This window comes from Sinocyclocheilus grahami, unplaced genomic scaffold (genome assembly GCF_001515645.1).
Source record: "Sinocyclocheilus grahami isolate Dianchi unplaced genomic scaffold, SAMN03320097.WGS_v1.1 scaffold61.1, whole genome shotgun sequence".
NCBI classification, from domain to species: Eukaryota; Metazoa; Chordata; class Actinopteri; order Cypriniformes; family Cyprinidae; genus Sinocyclocheilus; species Sinocyclocheilus grahami.
In genome coordinates, this window is record NW_015505240.1 from 3484525 (window position 1) to 3499628 (window position 15104).

Consider the following 15104-nt stretch of genomic DNA (forward strand, 5'->3'; position numbering starts at 1 on the left):
AAATAATTAATTATATAAATATTATTCATAAAATTTCTGCCTTCAGTATGTTGCCAAATGATGAGATCATTCAGATTTCAAGTGAACATATTTAAAAAATCTGAGAAAAACTGAATACAGTTCTTGCAAGACAGGCATCTAAAGATATTTTAATGCAGCACAGATTCCGCAGGAATGAGGTTCACTAATTAGTCATAATCATTTTATATAGCTATTTAGTACGTGAGTCAGATTACTTCAGTAACTGCTCAGACTGATTAGTAGAGTAAGTGTTTGGAAGAATGCAGCTGTCCAAGAATTGTTAACAGAAAAAACAGAATAAGAACTGTTCGTGATTCGCCAACCCTACAAATGAAATCTATACTAATGCATGAAAAAACATCTACAATAATCACACAAACAGAACGAGCTGAGCCTTCATACGAATCAGGAAGTCAAAACAGCATTATGTCAAATTCATCCAAAACTCAAAACACACATAGAAACAGGAGAGAAATAGCTGGGCTTTCTGCAAAAACAGCTGTATCATTTTTATTCAATAACCATGGTTTTTGGAAAAACAATGAATACAGTACGGAAAAGGTATGAAACACCTGTTGCAATATGACAGGAAACACACACAAGTCAAGTCAAGTCAAGTCACCTTTATTTATATAGCGCTTTTAACAATACAGATTGTGTCAAAGCAACTGAACAGCATTAATTAGGAAAATAGTGTCAATAATGCAAAATGACAAAAGTAAACACAAATTTTTCAGTTAAAGACAGTTCATCATTGAATTCAGTGATGTCAACATCCAGCTCACACACACACACACACACACACATACACACACACAGTGAAAGTGGGTCACAGTCTGGGAGGAGAGAGTTGAGTCAGAACCTGAGTGGACTCCAAAACTGTCCAATTGGATTAGGGCACAATGACCAGCAACTGTACACTTAAACACACACACACACACACACACTATGAGACAGAAACATTCCCTTCCCATCTGAAAAGGTAATTTTGTGTTTTACTGACTTCACAATATGTGCTCACTGCAAAACAATAATCCACTTGTCCATAATTACTATAATTTGAGAGCATTTCTCTCTCATTCCCACATGCACACAAACACACACACACAATCCTTTCAATCATGACCAGTATAATCTGATTCAGGAACAAATGACTCTTTTGAATCAGTCAACAACAAAAAAAAAACTCACAAACTGAAAAAAACTGGTCTGGATGACAACATGTAGTTGAAGATAAACATGAACAAACAAGCTTTATTACTATTATGATAAATGATATCCCAATGAAATACTTAAAAACATTCAAATATTGTAGCATCAGCAACACACACACAATCATTTCGGTTATGAGCAGTGTAATGTGATTCACAAACAAACAACCCTTATGAATCAAAGATCAAAAATTCATCCATTTGAATCACTCTTGATGATTAGTAGTCGAAGATAAACATTAACAAAAAGGCTTTATTATTATTATTATTACAATAATTATATTTTTTTCTATGAATCAGTCAAAAAGATTTACAAAGTCACAAGTTAGAAATATAATATCAATATTATATAATATATAAATGAATAAATAATATAAATAAATAAGTAATATACTGTATATGTAAAGATAAAAAACATATATAAAAAATTCACTATTATTAATTATATAAGTCTGTTATATTTTTAAATGTACTATACTTATAAATTTATATTTAAAATATTTATATAAATATATACACAGTATACATACCATGCCACACACACACACATTAACAAAGTGGCTTAATTACAATAAATGTTATTTTAATGAAATAATTTTTAAAAAACATGAAAATATTCCGGCATAATTCCCATGATGCACTGCCGTGTTTCTTGTTAATTCATGTTATTAGAGTGTTTATAACAGCAGTTGTTTTTGTCTTATTCAGTGATTTTCAATTGATGTGATCATTTTAGTTTCTTTTGAGGGTTAAAAGTTGTTCCACTCATCCTATGTGTGCAACTGAATGAATAAAGCATTATTCAAAAGCTGACATTGCATCATCACTGCAAAAATAGCATTGTTTCGTTCCATTTGCAAATGTGCAGGAAGCGCCGCACTGATTTATTATACCAGTCAGATTCATATATCAGCCTAATCGGTGACTCTTCCTTGTTATACACGCACAAATACACATTTTTCCCACAGCGATCCACGGAAACTTGTACAAGCAGGTGGAGAAAATGTGGGCAAAGTGAGTGTGAACTCAGGAAGATGAATGTCTGGAACTGACAAAAGTTTAGAGTCAAACGTGAAGAGACTAGCGCCCACACATACACATTATCTAATGGAAGAGATTTAAATCATCACGTGAAAACAGAGAGCGAGAGCGAGAGAGAGAGAGAGAGACAGCCGCACAGAAGGCTCTCCAGGCTGTGTGGAGCGGCCAGACAGAATCAGCACAGCAAACACAAGAGCCACAGAGAATACCGCAAAACAAAACGCTTCTGGAGTCAAGCAAACAGCAGAACATAGAGCTCTAGAGGATGCACTGCATAACAGAGACATAACTTGCATAACTTTTCTTTTACTTAGAGGAACTTTGGTGCAGGGTAACATGCTTGAAGTTTTGATTTCAGCAAAATATGTTTAGCAAAGAAGCATTAAATTGATCAAAAGTGAAAGACATTTATACTATTACAAAATGTTCTATTTCAAATAAATGCTGTTCTTTTGAACTTTATTTTACAACAATTACTTTAGTAGCCATATAACTTAACATAGTAAATCCAGGAGACATTTTAATTTAATAAAAATAACTAATTGTTTTAATGAGACAGATGGACCTGAATTCTCACTGTGTATTATGAGTCACAGATGATCTTTATAAATAAATTAATCTTTTTTATTAAATCATAATTTTTTTTGTAATTAGGCATGCAAGTGCGTGCAAATGTAATTATTAATTTATGGCATTTACAGAAATGCATGTAAGGTGAAATTACATTTTTATGAAAATAAATATATTATTTAAAAAATTCATACTTTTACTCAGCGATTGAAAAGTGACATTAAAGACATTTATGTTACAGATTTCTATTTCAAATAAATGTTGTTTTGAACTTTTTTGTCGATCACAAAATCCTGGTTTCCACAAAAATATGAAGCACAACTGTTTTCATATTTGATAATAATAAGAAATGTTCTTGAGCAACAAATCAGCATATTAGAATGATTTCTGAAGGATCATGTGACACTGAGACTGGAGTAATGATGCTGAAAATTCAGCTTTGCTCCACAGCAATAAATTCCATTTTAAAATATTTTAAAATACAAAACAGCTATTTGAAATTGTAATAACATTTCACAATATTCCTGTTTTTACTGTATTTTTGATCAAATAAATGCAGCCCTGGTGAGCAGAAGAGACTTCTTTCAACAACAAAAAAACAGTGTAACATCTTTCCTGGTTTCATTCCCTGTTTTTGTTCTCTTTGTCACTCGTGACATTTTCCTAAGGCTTTACTGTAGAAACAATGACTGTAGTCATTTCTCGTTGGCTGTTGCTCTGGATTGTTTGCCAGTGAAAACATGTGTTTGGACTTGACACCAGATTCAGATCCAAAATCCAGAGTCTCCTAAATCCACACACATGTCAAACCTTTCAAACCGGCCCAAAACACACACACAGACAGACAAATCTACTGTTCTTAATGTAAACTAAATATAATCACCCAGCGCTAATTTTAGCACACACTCTTATCCGAAGCAAATTACCAGACATCTGTTGACAAATAAGCTTTTGATTATCATTTCACCACTATTTCATAACATCAAACACATTCAGATGAGCCCTAACCTTAAAATAAAACTTTTAGCAGTTCGAGACGATACATAGTCCTTTATAAATCAGGTCTGTAAAATGATCCCTTGGACTTTCTGCATCACTCCAGATTTGAACATACAATATTTCTGTTCGCATAGCGTGCAAGGAGAAGAGCAGCAGAACAGGCAAGAGAAAAGCAAAAACAGAAGAAGCGCAAGAGACACAGAGGTGTACAGAGACGACAGATCTATTCTGGGATTTCTGAGAGAAATGATTCACATTAATGTGGGACAGAGAGAGGGAGAGAGAGAATAATAGACATTGCATTGTCAGCAACTTTGAAATATGAGTGTCTTTTTCGCCAAAAGCTCCCCACATCTCTCTCTGGAGTCCGAACTAACTGTTTCAACAGCTGCCTGTGGTGACGTGCACATCCAAAACACTGTAAATGCACATGCACACACACACACACATTTCAATGTTTCAAAAAAACACGACCTTTTTCTAAATTAGTGTCACATGGCTGTAATCAACAGAAGGGGGCGACAGATGGCATTGCTGCAAATGAGTAAAAATGGAGGAACTATCCCACACTTTTCTGGTAGGGAGCCCAGAGTACAACTAGTTCCCTTCAGCACTCGAAAACATCTCGATTCCTCGTTCTGTCCTGCCATATTTCATTTCACCACAAATGCAACATGTTCACACACACATGTGCACGTACTGCACACACACACTGGATGAATCTCATGAAAACATGTCTGAGTCATATTACAGCCCAAAATCACATGTGTATAATTAATCAACTGATAGTATCATTATATTATTTGTCTTACTATATATATCTATTCAATTAATATAACAATTATAAAAAATATAAAATTATAAATATATCATACTCTAAATATACAGTATAAATTATAAGGATTATAATGCATAATATTATTAACATACATATACGTATACACACACATATTGTTATTATTATCATTATTATATAGGTAAATTAGGGATGTTCATTTCGGTTATTTTCCTAACCGACAACCGACGCTCGTTAACCGATTATTAACCGTTAACCGACAAGATTATTTTAAATTAGAATTAAAATAAATTAGAAAGCATAAGTGTCTGTGAACCGTTAAAAATACTAACATTTGTTTCCCGGGGATTAATTTTACATGCGCAAAAAGCAGCAAACAACAGAACATGATGATTCACATGGTCTTCATATCACGCACCTGCAGCGCTTCTGCGAGCGGAGAAAAACATCATAAAGCTACACTATATATAAATATATAAAGAATATATTAATATAATAATAATAATAATAATAAATAGGCCTATACGAGAAATATATTTTTACTTAAATAAATTGTGCAACAAGTAGCCTAGTATGCAGAGTTTCGGTTCATTTTTGTGCTGCGCGAAAGGAAACCAGACGGCAGAAAGCGGCGTCCTGTTTTTCTTTAGGCTTAATTTTACAAAAGCACAAAGATTTGTTTTTATTACACAAGTACACAAATAAAAGCAAGCCTTTTACAATTTTGATTATCTTTATGACTTAAAGGAGTAGTTTCTTCCACTGTTAGAAGGAAAACATTCAAGTGATTGCGCCGGCGCAGCATGCGCGCACACAGTTAAGCATTGCTACCTTGACAATGCAGCCTGTTCATTGTCATAATAAAATACAGTCAGTCAAACATATGGAAAAAAACCCACTGCTCAGTTCAAATACGTATTAAAATCTGTGCCGTTAAGTGTTATCACGTACCGCCGTGATGTTATACAAAACACTTTGTTTTACGTGGATATTGGAATGCCAGTGAAGTAGGCAACATAATAAATAATAATTTGGCATTCAAATACATCGCGAATACGGAAACATTTGATTTTGAGTCAAATGAGAGACCCAACGTTGGTTTCAGTTTCGTTTTAGCCTAAATGAATTCGTTTTGGCTTGTCGTTTACATAGCTATAGCTTCTTATATTTTTAATTATTGTTCTTTTCTAAATATTGTTCATTGAAAGTATTGGTTGTGGAGTGAGGGGAACTAAAATAGCCTAGCTATGTTTACAGTGTTTATTATAATGTCTGTGAACATTTCACGTCGGCCTATTTCTGAAAGAAATAATAAAATGCGACTTATACTCGACTTGCGTTTTTTTCTTCTAAAAAGCTATTTTTTTTTATATACGCGTAGCATATTTTAACCATGCATCAAACCTTTTTAAATATGTTGATAAATTACTGGGAAAAAAAATTTATAAATGACTTTTTAAACCTGTAACGGGGCTGACGAGACGTGAGACGTGTGGATCCATCTGCAGGCTTTATTGAAGAGACGTAGTACACAGGCAGGGTCAAAACAATGGCAAACAGGTATATGGCGGGCAAAACACAAGAATAGTCCTAGGGCTAGCATAGGTCACCGATCAGCAGACAGAATCAAAGGAGCGAGACGAGAGGGAGAAATCTAAGGAAACAGGCAAAGATCAAAAACCGCAAAAACAGGCAAGGCAAGGCAAAACAAGGGAGACTCGGAAAGGGGTGCAGGCTAAACAATACTCAGCAGAGAAATGTGGTTAGAATGGGTGTTATATAGTGAATGAAGTAATTAGAAACAGCTGTGTGCAATGAGTGCAATCAGGGCAGTGTGCAAATTGTGCAAAGAATGATGGGAAATGTAGTCCGGGGTGCTATGGAACAGTTTGTGTAGTGCGAGAGTCAATGAAATGGAAAGGGTGACCTCTGGTGGTGAATAAACAGAAGTCCATGGACTGAATTCGTGACAAAACCGTTTAACTGATTGTATTAATCGGTCAAAAATTATTACGGTCGTTTAACGGTTAACCGGTCAAAATGAACATCCCTAAGGTAAATAATAAAAAATATATAATAATAATAATACATATGTAAATAAAAATAATAATTGATAATATAATAATATAAATTAATAAAAAATATATAAAGTAATAATATTAATGGCAGTGTTTTGAGTTTTTGTGTAATTCTGTAAATTATCATAAAAAATGTAGACACAATATAAAATATCTTAATAGCCCTTAAAAACTGTGAATTCCGACTGATTTTGTAGGTAAATATGACCCAGACATGTTCTTGACAGTTTGTGTTAGATTCACCCACACAAACACACTCTATCCGGTCTAACTGGAGTTTCAAAGCTTGAGGTCTTGTACTTATTAGGTTTGTTTAAAAATGACATCATTGCAGCTGCTTATGACCTCATCAGCCCAAGACACGGGAAATAGGCCACATGTGATCCGCATCAGAACATGGACTCGTGCTGTGGGAGAAATTGCAAAAGATTTTAACAAAGCAGCATGAAACGCTCCACAAGAGCGACTGAATATCTGGGCAAACTTGAGACCACAAATGCCGCATGCAGACGCTCACACGTGTGACGGTGTTCACAAACACACACACATCCAGGCAGCATCTGGACATTCTCAAGAGTTAAAAAAAAAACAACCACAGAAACCAAACCATCCAATGACATGAACACACACACACACACACACACAGTGGCAGCGTCTGGAGACCTTTAAGATCATTGCCAAAAGCAACAGGCATGTCTACCACTGCATTTTCCCTGCGTTCCTTTTGTCCACCAACCCTCCGTCAGCATTCGCTCCTTCATTTCTCCTTTTCTCCATCACTCACCTCCACTTTCACTTCTCCATTTAATTATAATGGAGTCTCTGACCCTACAGCAAAAGTTTCTTGGTCTTTTATGTTCAGCTTCTTCAACTGCAGCACTCAATGATGGATTATTCAGACTGTGTTTTCACTAGGAACCATTATAACGTTTAATATGGAATACTGGGAAACTACTGAACCAAAACATCTGTGCAATGTTTCTTTAATGTTCTCCCTCATCCGGGCTTTTTTATCCTATTTACATACAAATATTGCATATTTAAATGTTCGATTTGTCATTCAAGCAACACCAAACAGAACTGCAAAACTTGTAGACAAATATAGTTATTGTAAATAAATAAATAGTTCAAAGGTTCGGAGTCAGTGAGAATTTAATATTTTTCAAATAGGTTTCTAAGGCTGCATTTATTTAATAAAAAATACAGTAATACTGTAAAATATTACTACAATTTAAAAGAACTGTTTTTATTTGAATATGTTTTAAAATGCAATTTATTGCTGTGATGCAAAGCTGAATTTTCAGCATCATTATTCCAGTCTTCAGTGTCACATGATCTTCAGAAATCATTCTAATATGCTGATTTGCTGCTCAAGAAACATTTCTTATTACTATTAATGTTGAAAACAGTTGTGCTGTTTAATATGTTTGTGGAAAAAAAAAATCAGGATTCTTTGATAAAAAGAAAGTTTAAAATACCAGCATTTATTTGAAAGAAATATTTTGCAACAATATCTTTACTGTCCTTTTGATCAATTTAATGCATTCTTAATGAATAAAAGTATTACTTTTTTTTTTTAAACCTTTGAACAGTCATCTATACAGGAAAAATAATAACCAATCATATCACAGCCTAACACATTTCAACCAATAAAATCCTGACTCAAATAATCAAGTCCCACCCCCTTTATTTTCTACACAATATTTGGTTCCACTCAGAAACATTACACAATGCATCACATTATAGAAGTTAAATATCTAGAGATTGTAATCTCATGTCTTTATGTCAACTCTCTCTTTAAAAGTGAAACTCTAAACATTAAGCATTTCTTTCTTTAAATATCTTTCTTCCTCTCTCATTTTCTACTTCAGTCAAGAGAGAGAGAATGATGAAACAGATCAAGCAGACGGTGCAATGAGTGACGTGTGAATCATGCTGATTTCAACCACACTTCTGTAGGATCTGTACCTCAGAGGGAGAGATTCTCCCAAACACACACACACACACACACACACACACACACTTGTGCTGACCTGTACATGTGCTGTGGAAACCCCCCTCAATGATGTCAGTAGACATGAGCCACAAACTCCTCATCCTGACCAGAACTTTCCACAAAAACATCACCTTTGCCTCTATGTGTGTGAGATATTTATGCACTGTTAAATATGAAGCAAACTTTTCCATCTGACAAACCTAAAACTGATAACAGTGTGATGCTGCAGGAGACTGAAGATAAACATCTGCCTTGCTGTCTACTGTCTACATGTGTGTATTTGGAACTCTCTACAAGTGTAAAATCTCACTATACAAATACACTGTAAAAATTATTGAATTCCAAAGTTTATTGGAGTACTTATTTATTTAAAGGTATAGTTCACCCAAAAATGAAAATTGCCCCATGATTTACTAGTTACTTCAATAGTCCAAAAGAAGTCCAATAAAGTGCATCGATCCATCATAAATAGTGTCCCACACTGCTCCGGGGGGTGAATAAAGGCATCCTGATGCGAATCGATGCGTTTGTGTAAGAAAAATATCCATATTTAAAATTTTATAAACCGTAATCTCTAGCTTCTGCTAACTGTCGTACGTGCGTTCACAATAGTTCACAACAGTAAAAATAACACCCATTCACTGCCATTATAAAGCTTGGAAGTGCCAGGATATTTTTTTAATATAACTCTGATTGCATTTGTCTGAAAGAAGAAAGTCATATACACCTAGGATGGCTTGAGGGTGAGTAAATCAAGGGGTAATTTTCATTTTTGGGTGAACTATACCTTTAAATAAATATTTTGGAGTGCTTCTTTCAAGTAATATGAAGTTTACTTATTTAAGAAAATATTATTTTCAGTTTTTCTACTTCAAAAGGTCACATTTAATCTAATGTTTCACTCAACTGGTTCCGATAGAGTTTCATGTTAGCCTGATGGTAGCATAAAATAGAAGCATAAAAACACAAATATTGGGTGCATTTTAATTAAACAGAACTATTTATATCAACATTGTCCATTACCACATACAAATTAAGTATATTTATAGTCAAAATATCTCTCATCTGCCATCGTTGAGTTCATCCCAATGCATTCTGGGACTGTCTTCTATTAAGTATACATGCTGTTGTTGATTTCAGCCAGAATGAGACATCTTAGAAGACAGCACCATTTTGCACCCTAAAAAGTGAGACTATGATGCAAAAAAAACGTTGTTTAGGCAGCTCACAGGCTCACAAACATGCAGTATTTTCTATCATATTTTAAGAAACAATTAGAAAAAAATTTTATGCACACCTAAATTAACCCAATATTGCTCAACAGATCTGCTTCATGCAGATAACACACTCTTCTTGTCTGTTTTCTCTATGATTTTGAGATTCCCTCTTATTCCCCTGTCTTTCGTCTCTTCTCTCTGTTTATCTTACAGGTCCATAGTGAAATGTGTCAGCATTTAAGAGAATTGAATTACATGTGCAGGCTCTGAAATGAAATATGATTTTGCTGTGTGTATACGGCAGGGGTTTGGGTCTATCTATATATCTATCTATCCATCCATTCATCCATCCATCCAAAGTTTTCCATATATATATGTATTATTTAAGTGTTTCTGCAGTGTTTATGTGGTTACACAGGGTGTCACACCTGTGTCTGCTCACCTGTGCAGGTGTTGGCTTCACACCGTGTGACAGATTAAATGTCGCACATCAAAGCTAATAATGAAAACCAGACACACTAAACCCTAACCAGACATTACGTAACCGGCCCTGCAGTTTCCAGTGTCAAGAAAATAGTGACAAACTCACACAACATATTTCATATTTATTACACAGCTTGTGGTGTGTCTTACTTTCCGTCCGCCAAGTTGACCCCTCTGAAGAGCGGGTAGTCCTCCGGGCCGGGTTTGCCCAGGTGATCCTCGTACAGGAAGACAGGAGAGCGTCCCACCTCCAGACCGAGCTGCTGGATGCCCTGTTCGTTATACACCGACAGCAGGAAGGACTGACTGCCTTTTTTAGGCCTCACCGTCGCCAAGATGGAAAAGTCCTCAGGAAACACGGATGCTAAAGAGGGACAGGGTGTTATTTTTGGAAATCAAAAGTGTTTTGGGGAGGGGTTCTATGAGCAGACAGATGCTGTCAGGTAACAAAGATAAAGTGTATTACATGGATAAGAGCAGAATGGAAAACGGTTGGATCTCTGGCACATCTTTGGAAAACACTGTAACAATGTGTGTGTGTGTGTGTGTGTGTGTGTGTGTGTGTGTGTTGATAAGAGTCTTGAATATACTGGGTAATGAGGAGAACAGCTGTTCCCTAAGAGACATTTTATTACTCTAATGCATCTAGCAGAGAGAGGTGAAGAGAACAAGCACGGAGAGAAAATCACAAGTACAAACAGAGAGAAAAACATATGAATATGAACATTCTGTCACTGTTTACTCAACATCATATCATCTCCAAACTATGACTTTTGTTCTTGTAAGGAACATAAAATGTGATGTTTATTGGAATCTCAGAGTTGACTCTTTTCCAAACAATAAAAGTGAATGGGGACTAGAGCTGTTAAGCTCCAAAAATGCCAGAAAAGCATTATAAAAATATCATAAAATTGCTCCACATGATTTGTAAATTATATTCTTCTAGAAGGTTTGGAGTCATTTTAAAGAAATTAACACTTTAATTCAGCAAGGATTAAAGGCATTGATGTTACAATTGATTTCTATTTCAAATAAATGCTGTTATTTTAAACATTCTATTCATCAAAGAATACTGAAAAAAATCACTGTTTCCACAAAAATATTAAGCAGCACAACTGTTTCCAACATTGATAATAATCAGAAATGTTTCTTGAGCAGCAAATCAGCATATTAGAATGATTTCTGAAGGATCATGTGACACTGAAGACTGGAATAATGATGCTGAAAATTCAGCTTTGATCACAGAAATAAATTATATATTCAAATAAATTCAAATAGAAAATAGTTATTTTAAATTGTAATAATATTTCACACTATTACTGGTTTTACTGTATTACAGCAAATATATACAGCCTTGGTGAGCAGAAGAGACTTCTTTCAAAAACATTTAAAAAATCCTACAGACCCAAATGTTTGAATAGTGTATTTAAGACCAAAATGTAATATTTTATTTGCTTAAAGATGCATATTTTCTGTCACTGCCTTTAACCCTGATTTCATATTTGAATCTAATCCTGACAGCAAACAAGACTTAAGAGTTTTATGGTGCTTTTTTGAAGCTTGAGAGCTCCTGATTCCTGTCTGGAAAGGAGCAGCTTTTAGAATGACATTTTTGGGTGAACTGTCCCTTTAAGACTGAACTTTAAGTCCAGTCAAACTTCAAAAAAACAAAGAAAGAGAAGGAAATTTTTTTTAAATTAAACAGTCTCTTTCTAAAACGAGAAAAACAGACATGACTGCTGACGCGCGCGCGCACACACACACACAACATGTGCCAAACAGATGCCCACTGCCAGGACCTCTGGGAAAATCTAGGCTGCTTGGACAGGAAGTGAGTTTTCCAGTCATCCAAAAGACAAAGCATCCATACATCTGTGCAGTAAACACACCTGATGTTTGCTGTAGTGTTTAGTGTGTTTATGCCATTGTGTGGAAACACTTTAATAAACTGCACAGGTTTCGAGTCGTTACTGGACTTCAGTTACATGTTACTAAAAGCTCTCCTCACAGCCTTCCTGGAATCCCGTCTCCATGTCTAACTCCTCCTTTTTCTCCTCTGTTTATGTCTGGAGATATTTTCTGAGTCTTCAGATGTGATTCTGCTCAAGTCACATCATTACAGACAGTCTACATCTCTAAAAACCTCATAAAACACACGTCTCATAATAAAACTAATGAGGTTATTTGAGGTCTGATCTGCACAGATTTCTTAAATGTCTAAAATGATAATAATCTGAGGCGTCCTCTAAAAACAGAGAGTTTCATTTCTGCTTTTGCTTACAGTATGTGCTTAATTTCACACACTGTGTGTATAAATGTCCAGAAATGAAGAGATGGCACCAGCGACCAGACGAACCTCACGATATGTAACGTCTGACTGAAATGGAAATGTTTTAAATCAAAGGGAGGCTTTTATCTAAAAACAAGCTGTGCAGAGAAAACCACTGCCACTGAAAACAACCTAAACTTAAATAACAGTCAATGAGCAAACAGTCAACATTATATTCTGTGTCTAGACATATTCTATTACTGTTTCATAATAATAGACCAGTGACATTTTAGTATTATTTATACACTTGTAGATTTTATTAATCATGTGAACTAGCTTTTATTCTTATATTTTCATATACCGTATAAGTGAAAATTTAATTTAATATTAGTTCAATTTTAAGTAATTTTGCAATTAATTTAGTAATTTTTATGATTGTATAGTTCACTTTAGTGCTTCATAACCAGTGTTGTTATTGTTAACTAAAATAAATAAAGCTGAAATAAAATAAAATATAAATATTACATGAAACATTTAAGCTTATAAAAATGAAATGAAAATGAAAAATGTTGCCTTGGCAACTGACTGAAATAAATCCGTTTAAGTTTAAGTACTAAAATCATTCAAACTGAACTAAAAATTTGTTAAAACTACTAATACTACTAAAAAAACAAATAAAAAATAAAGTACATGAAACAATTTAATCTAAAACTGATGTAAAAATTTAAAAAATCTAACTATAAATAAATACTATAACTATGAAAGCTTGTTTATGCCACAGAATAAAAAAACATAAAAATACTGGTTCAATTCTTTGTGAGATATTCTTTCCCTGCTGTTAAAGAGCTATTCAAAACTAAATATCACCGCTGTGTGAAGTTAAACAATTTTCTGCACCACTTTATGGTTTTGTAAGAGATATTCTAGATCGCTTAATAGATCACAGGGGATGAAGACAGAAAAGAGAAAAGAAGAGTCTGTTTTTCCCATTATCTGTCCTTCATCTCACTCTTGATCTGTCTGTTCCTGGGCATTTCGTGCAGACTTACTCATCCATCAGCCTTCTCCAGAAAACCCTGTGACATGCATGCATATGAGTGTGTGTGTGTGTGTGTGTGTGTTTAAGTAATGAAATTTTACATGACACTTTTATGATTTCATGAGGTTTGCTACATGCTCACACAAGTGTCATGTTCACAAGCAAGCACCAGCTTTACACACACACACAAATACACAAGACAACAAGAGAAGCTCGGTGCTTAAACACAGAACTGAAGGTCAAAGGGCGAAAGCCAAGGGCCATAACTCTGGAGACGAGGTCTGCCTGTCACCAGGGCAATATGAAACAAAACCAGAGTTCAGAGAGGATGTGATATCTACGGTCTCATCTCTCCCTTCCCCTCCAGTCAGAATTAGGTCTTTATGCAGAAACCTAAAGGAATGCTGAGGAATCCCATTACTGCACTCCTGAATCCCTGCACTCTCTACCTGAAGTGATTACACGATCCTCTTTTATAGATCAAACTACTGGTTACGCCTGTAAGTACAACTGAATAGTTATTCATTAGTCTTTAGTTACTACACTGAAAAAAATGGTGTTGATTTTCACTCAGAAATTGCTTGTAAATTTCACAAATAATTACAAAGAAACAGCAAGTAGTGCATTGAATTAAACAGTAGCAAAGTGAAACATTTTGTTTAAAAAAATAATAATAAAAAATAATAAAATAATAAATACTGTGTGTATATATATATATATATATATATAGTACAGACACTTATATTACGTGAACACAAACTTTTATTTTGGACGCGATTAATTGTGATTAATCGATTTGACAGTCCTAATTTATTTATTTCATTAGATTAAAACAAAAAGATCAGCATTAAACATGACATTTTGAAGTAGAAAGACTCAAAATAAAATAAAATAATATTATATATGTAATAAACAAATAGATAAAATAACTAAATACATTCTATATTTACCTTATAAATCATTTAAATTAATTCAATTACATTAAAGCAAGTTTCTTTTTTTAAATCAGAATTAAACATGGTGGAATTTTGAAGTAGAAACTGAAGTCTTCACACCAATCTTTTTTGTCTTATTTACAGCTTTGAAAATAATTTTTTACAGTGTAGCCTAAACTGGTTTCCAGCTTGGCAAAGAGCTCAATACCTCATTAAAACCAGCAGATCAGACCAGTTTGGGAGACCAGTTCATCATGTCTTTCTAGAGGTTTGGCTTTCCCCCATGTTTACAAACCATCACCAGAACTCCAGTGACCTATGACCCTCTCTGTTACCCTGGAGACACGGCACAGAAGGAAGACGTGGCCTTATGAGTATGGATGAGGAGGAGGAGTGAGACAAGAAGAGGAGGAGGAGTTATGAAATGATGAAGAAAAAGAATAGGAACT

General features: G+C 34.5%; 1 protein-coding gene across 1 annotated transcript in view; it reads right to left on the reverse strand.

Moving 5' to 3' along the window:
• LOC107584652 (collagen alpha-1(XI) chain-like) overlaps positions 1–15104 on the reverse strand; it is a 112061-nt gene that overhangs the window by 57252 nt on the left and 39705 nt on the right. Inside the window, exons 3-4 of the mRNA XM_016271361.1 lie at positions 10563–10776; positions 2411–2543 (exon numbers count right to left, since the gene is read on the reverse strand). Of these exons, the coding sequence (XP_016126847.1) occupies positions 2411–2543; positions 10563–10776 (347 nt within the window). The remainder of the gene's footprint in view (positions 1–2410; positions 2544–10562; positions 10777–15104) is intronic.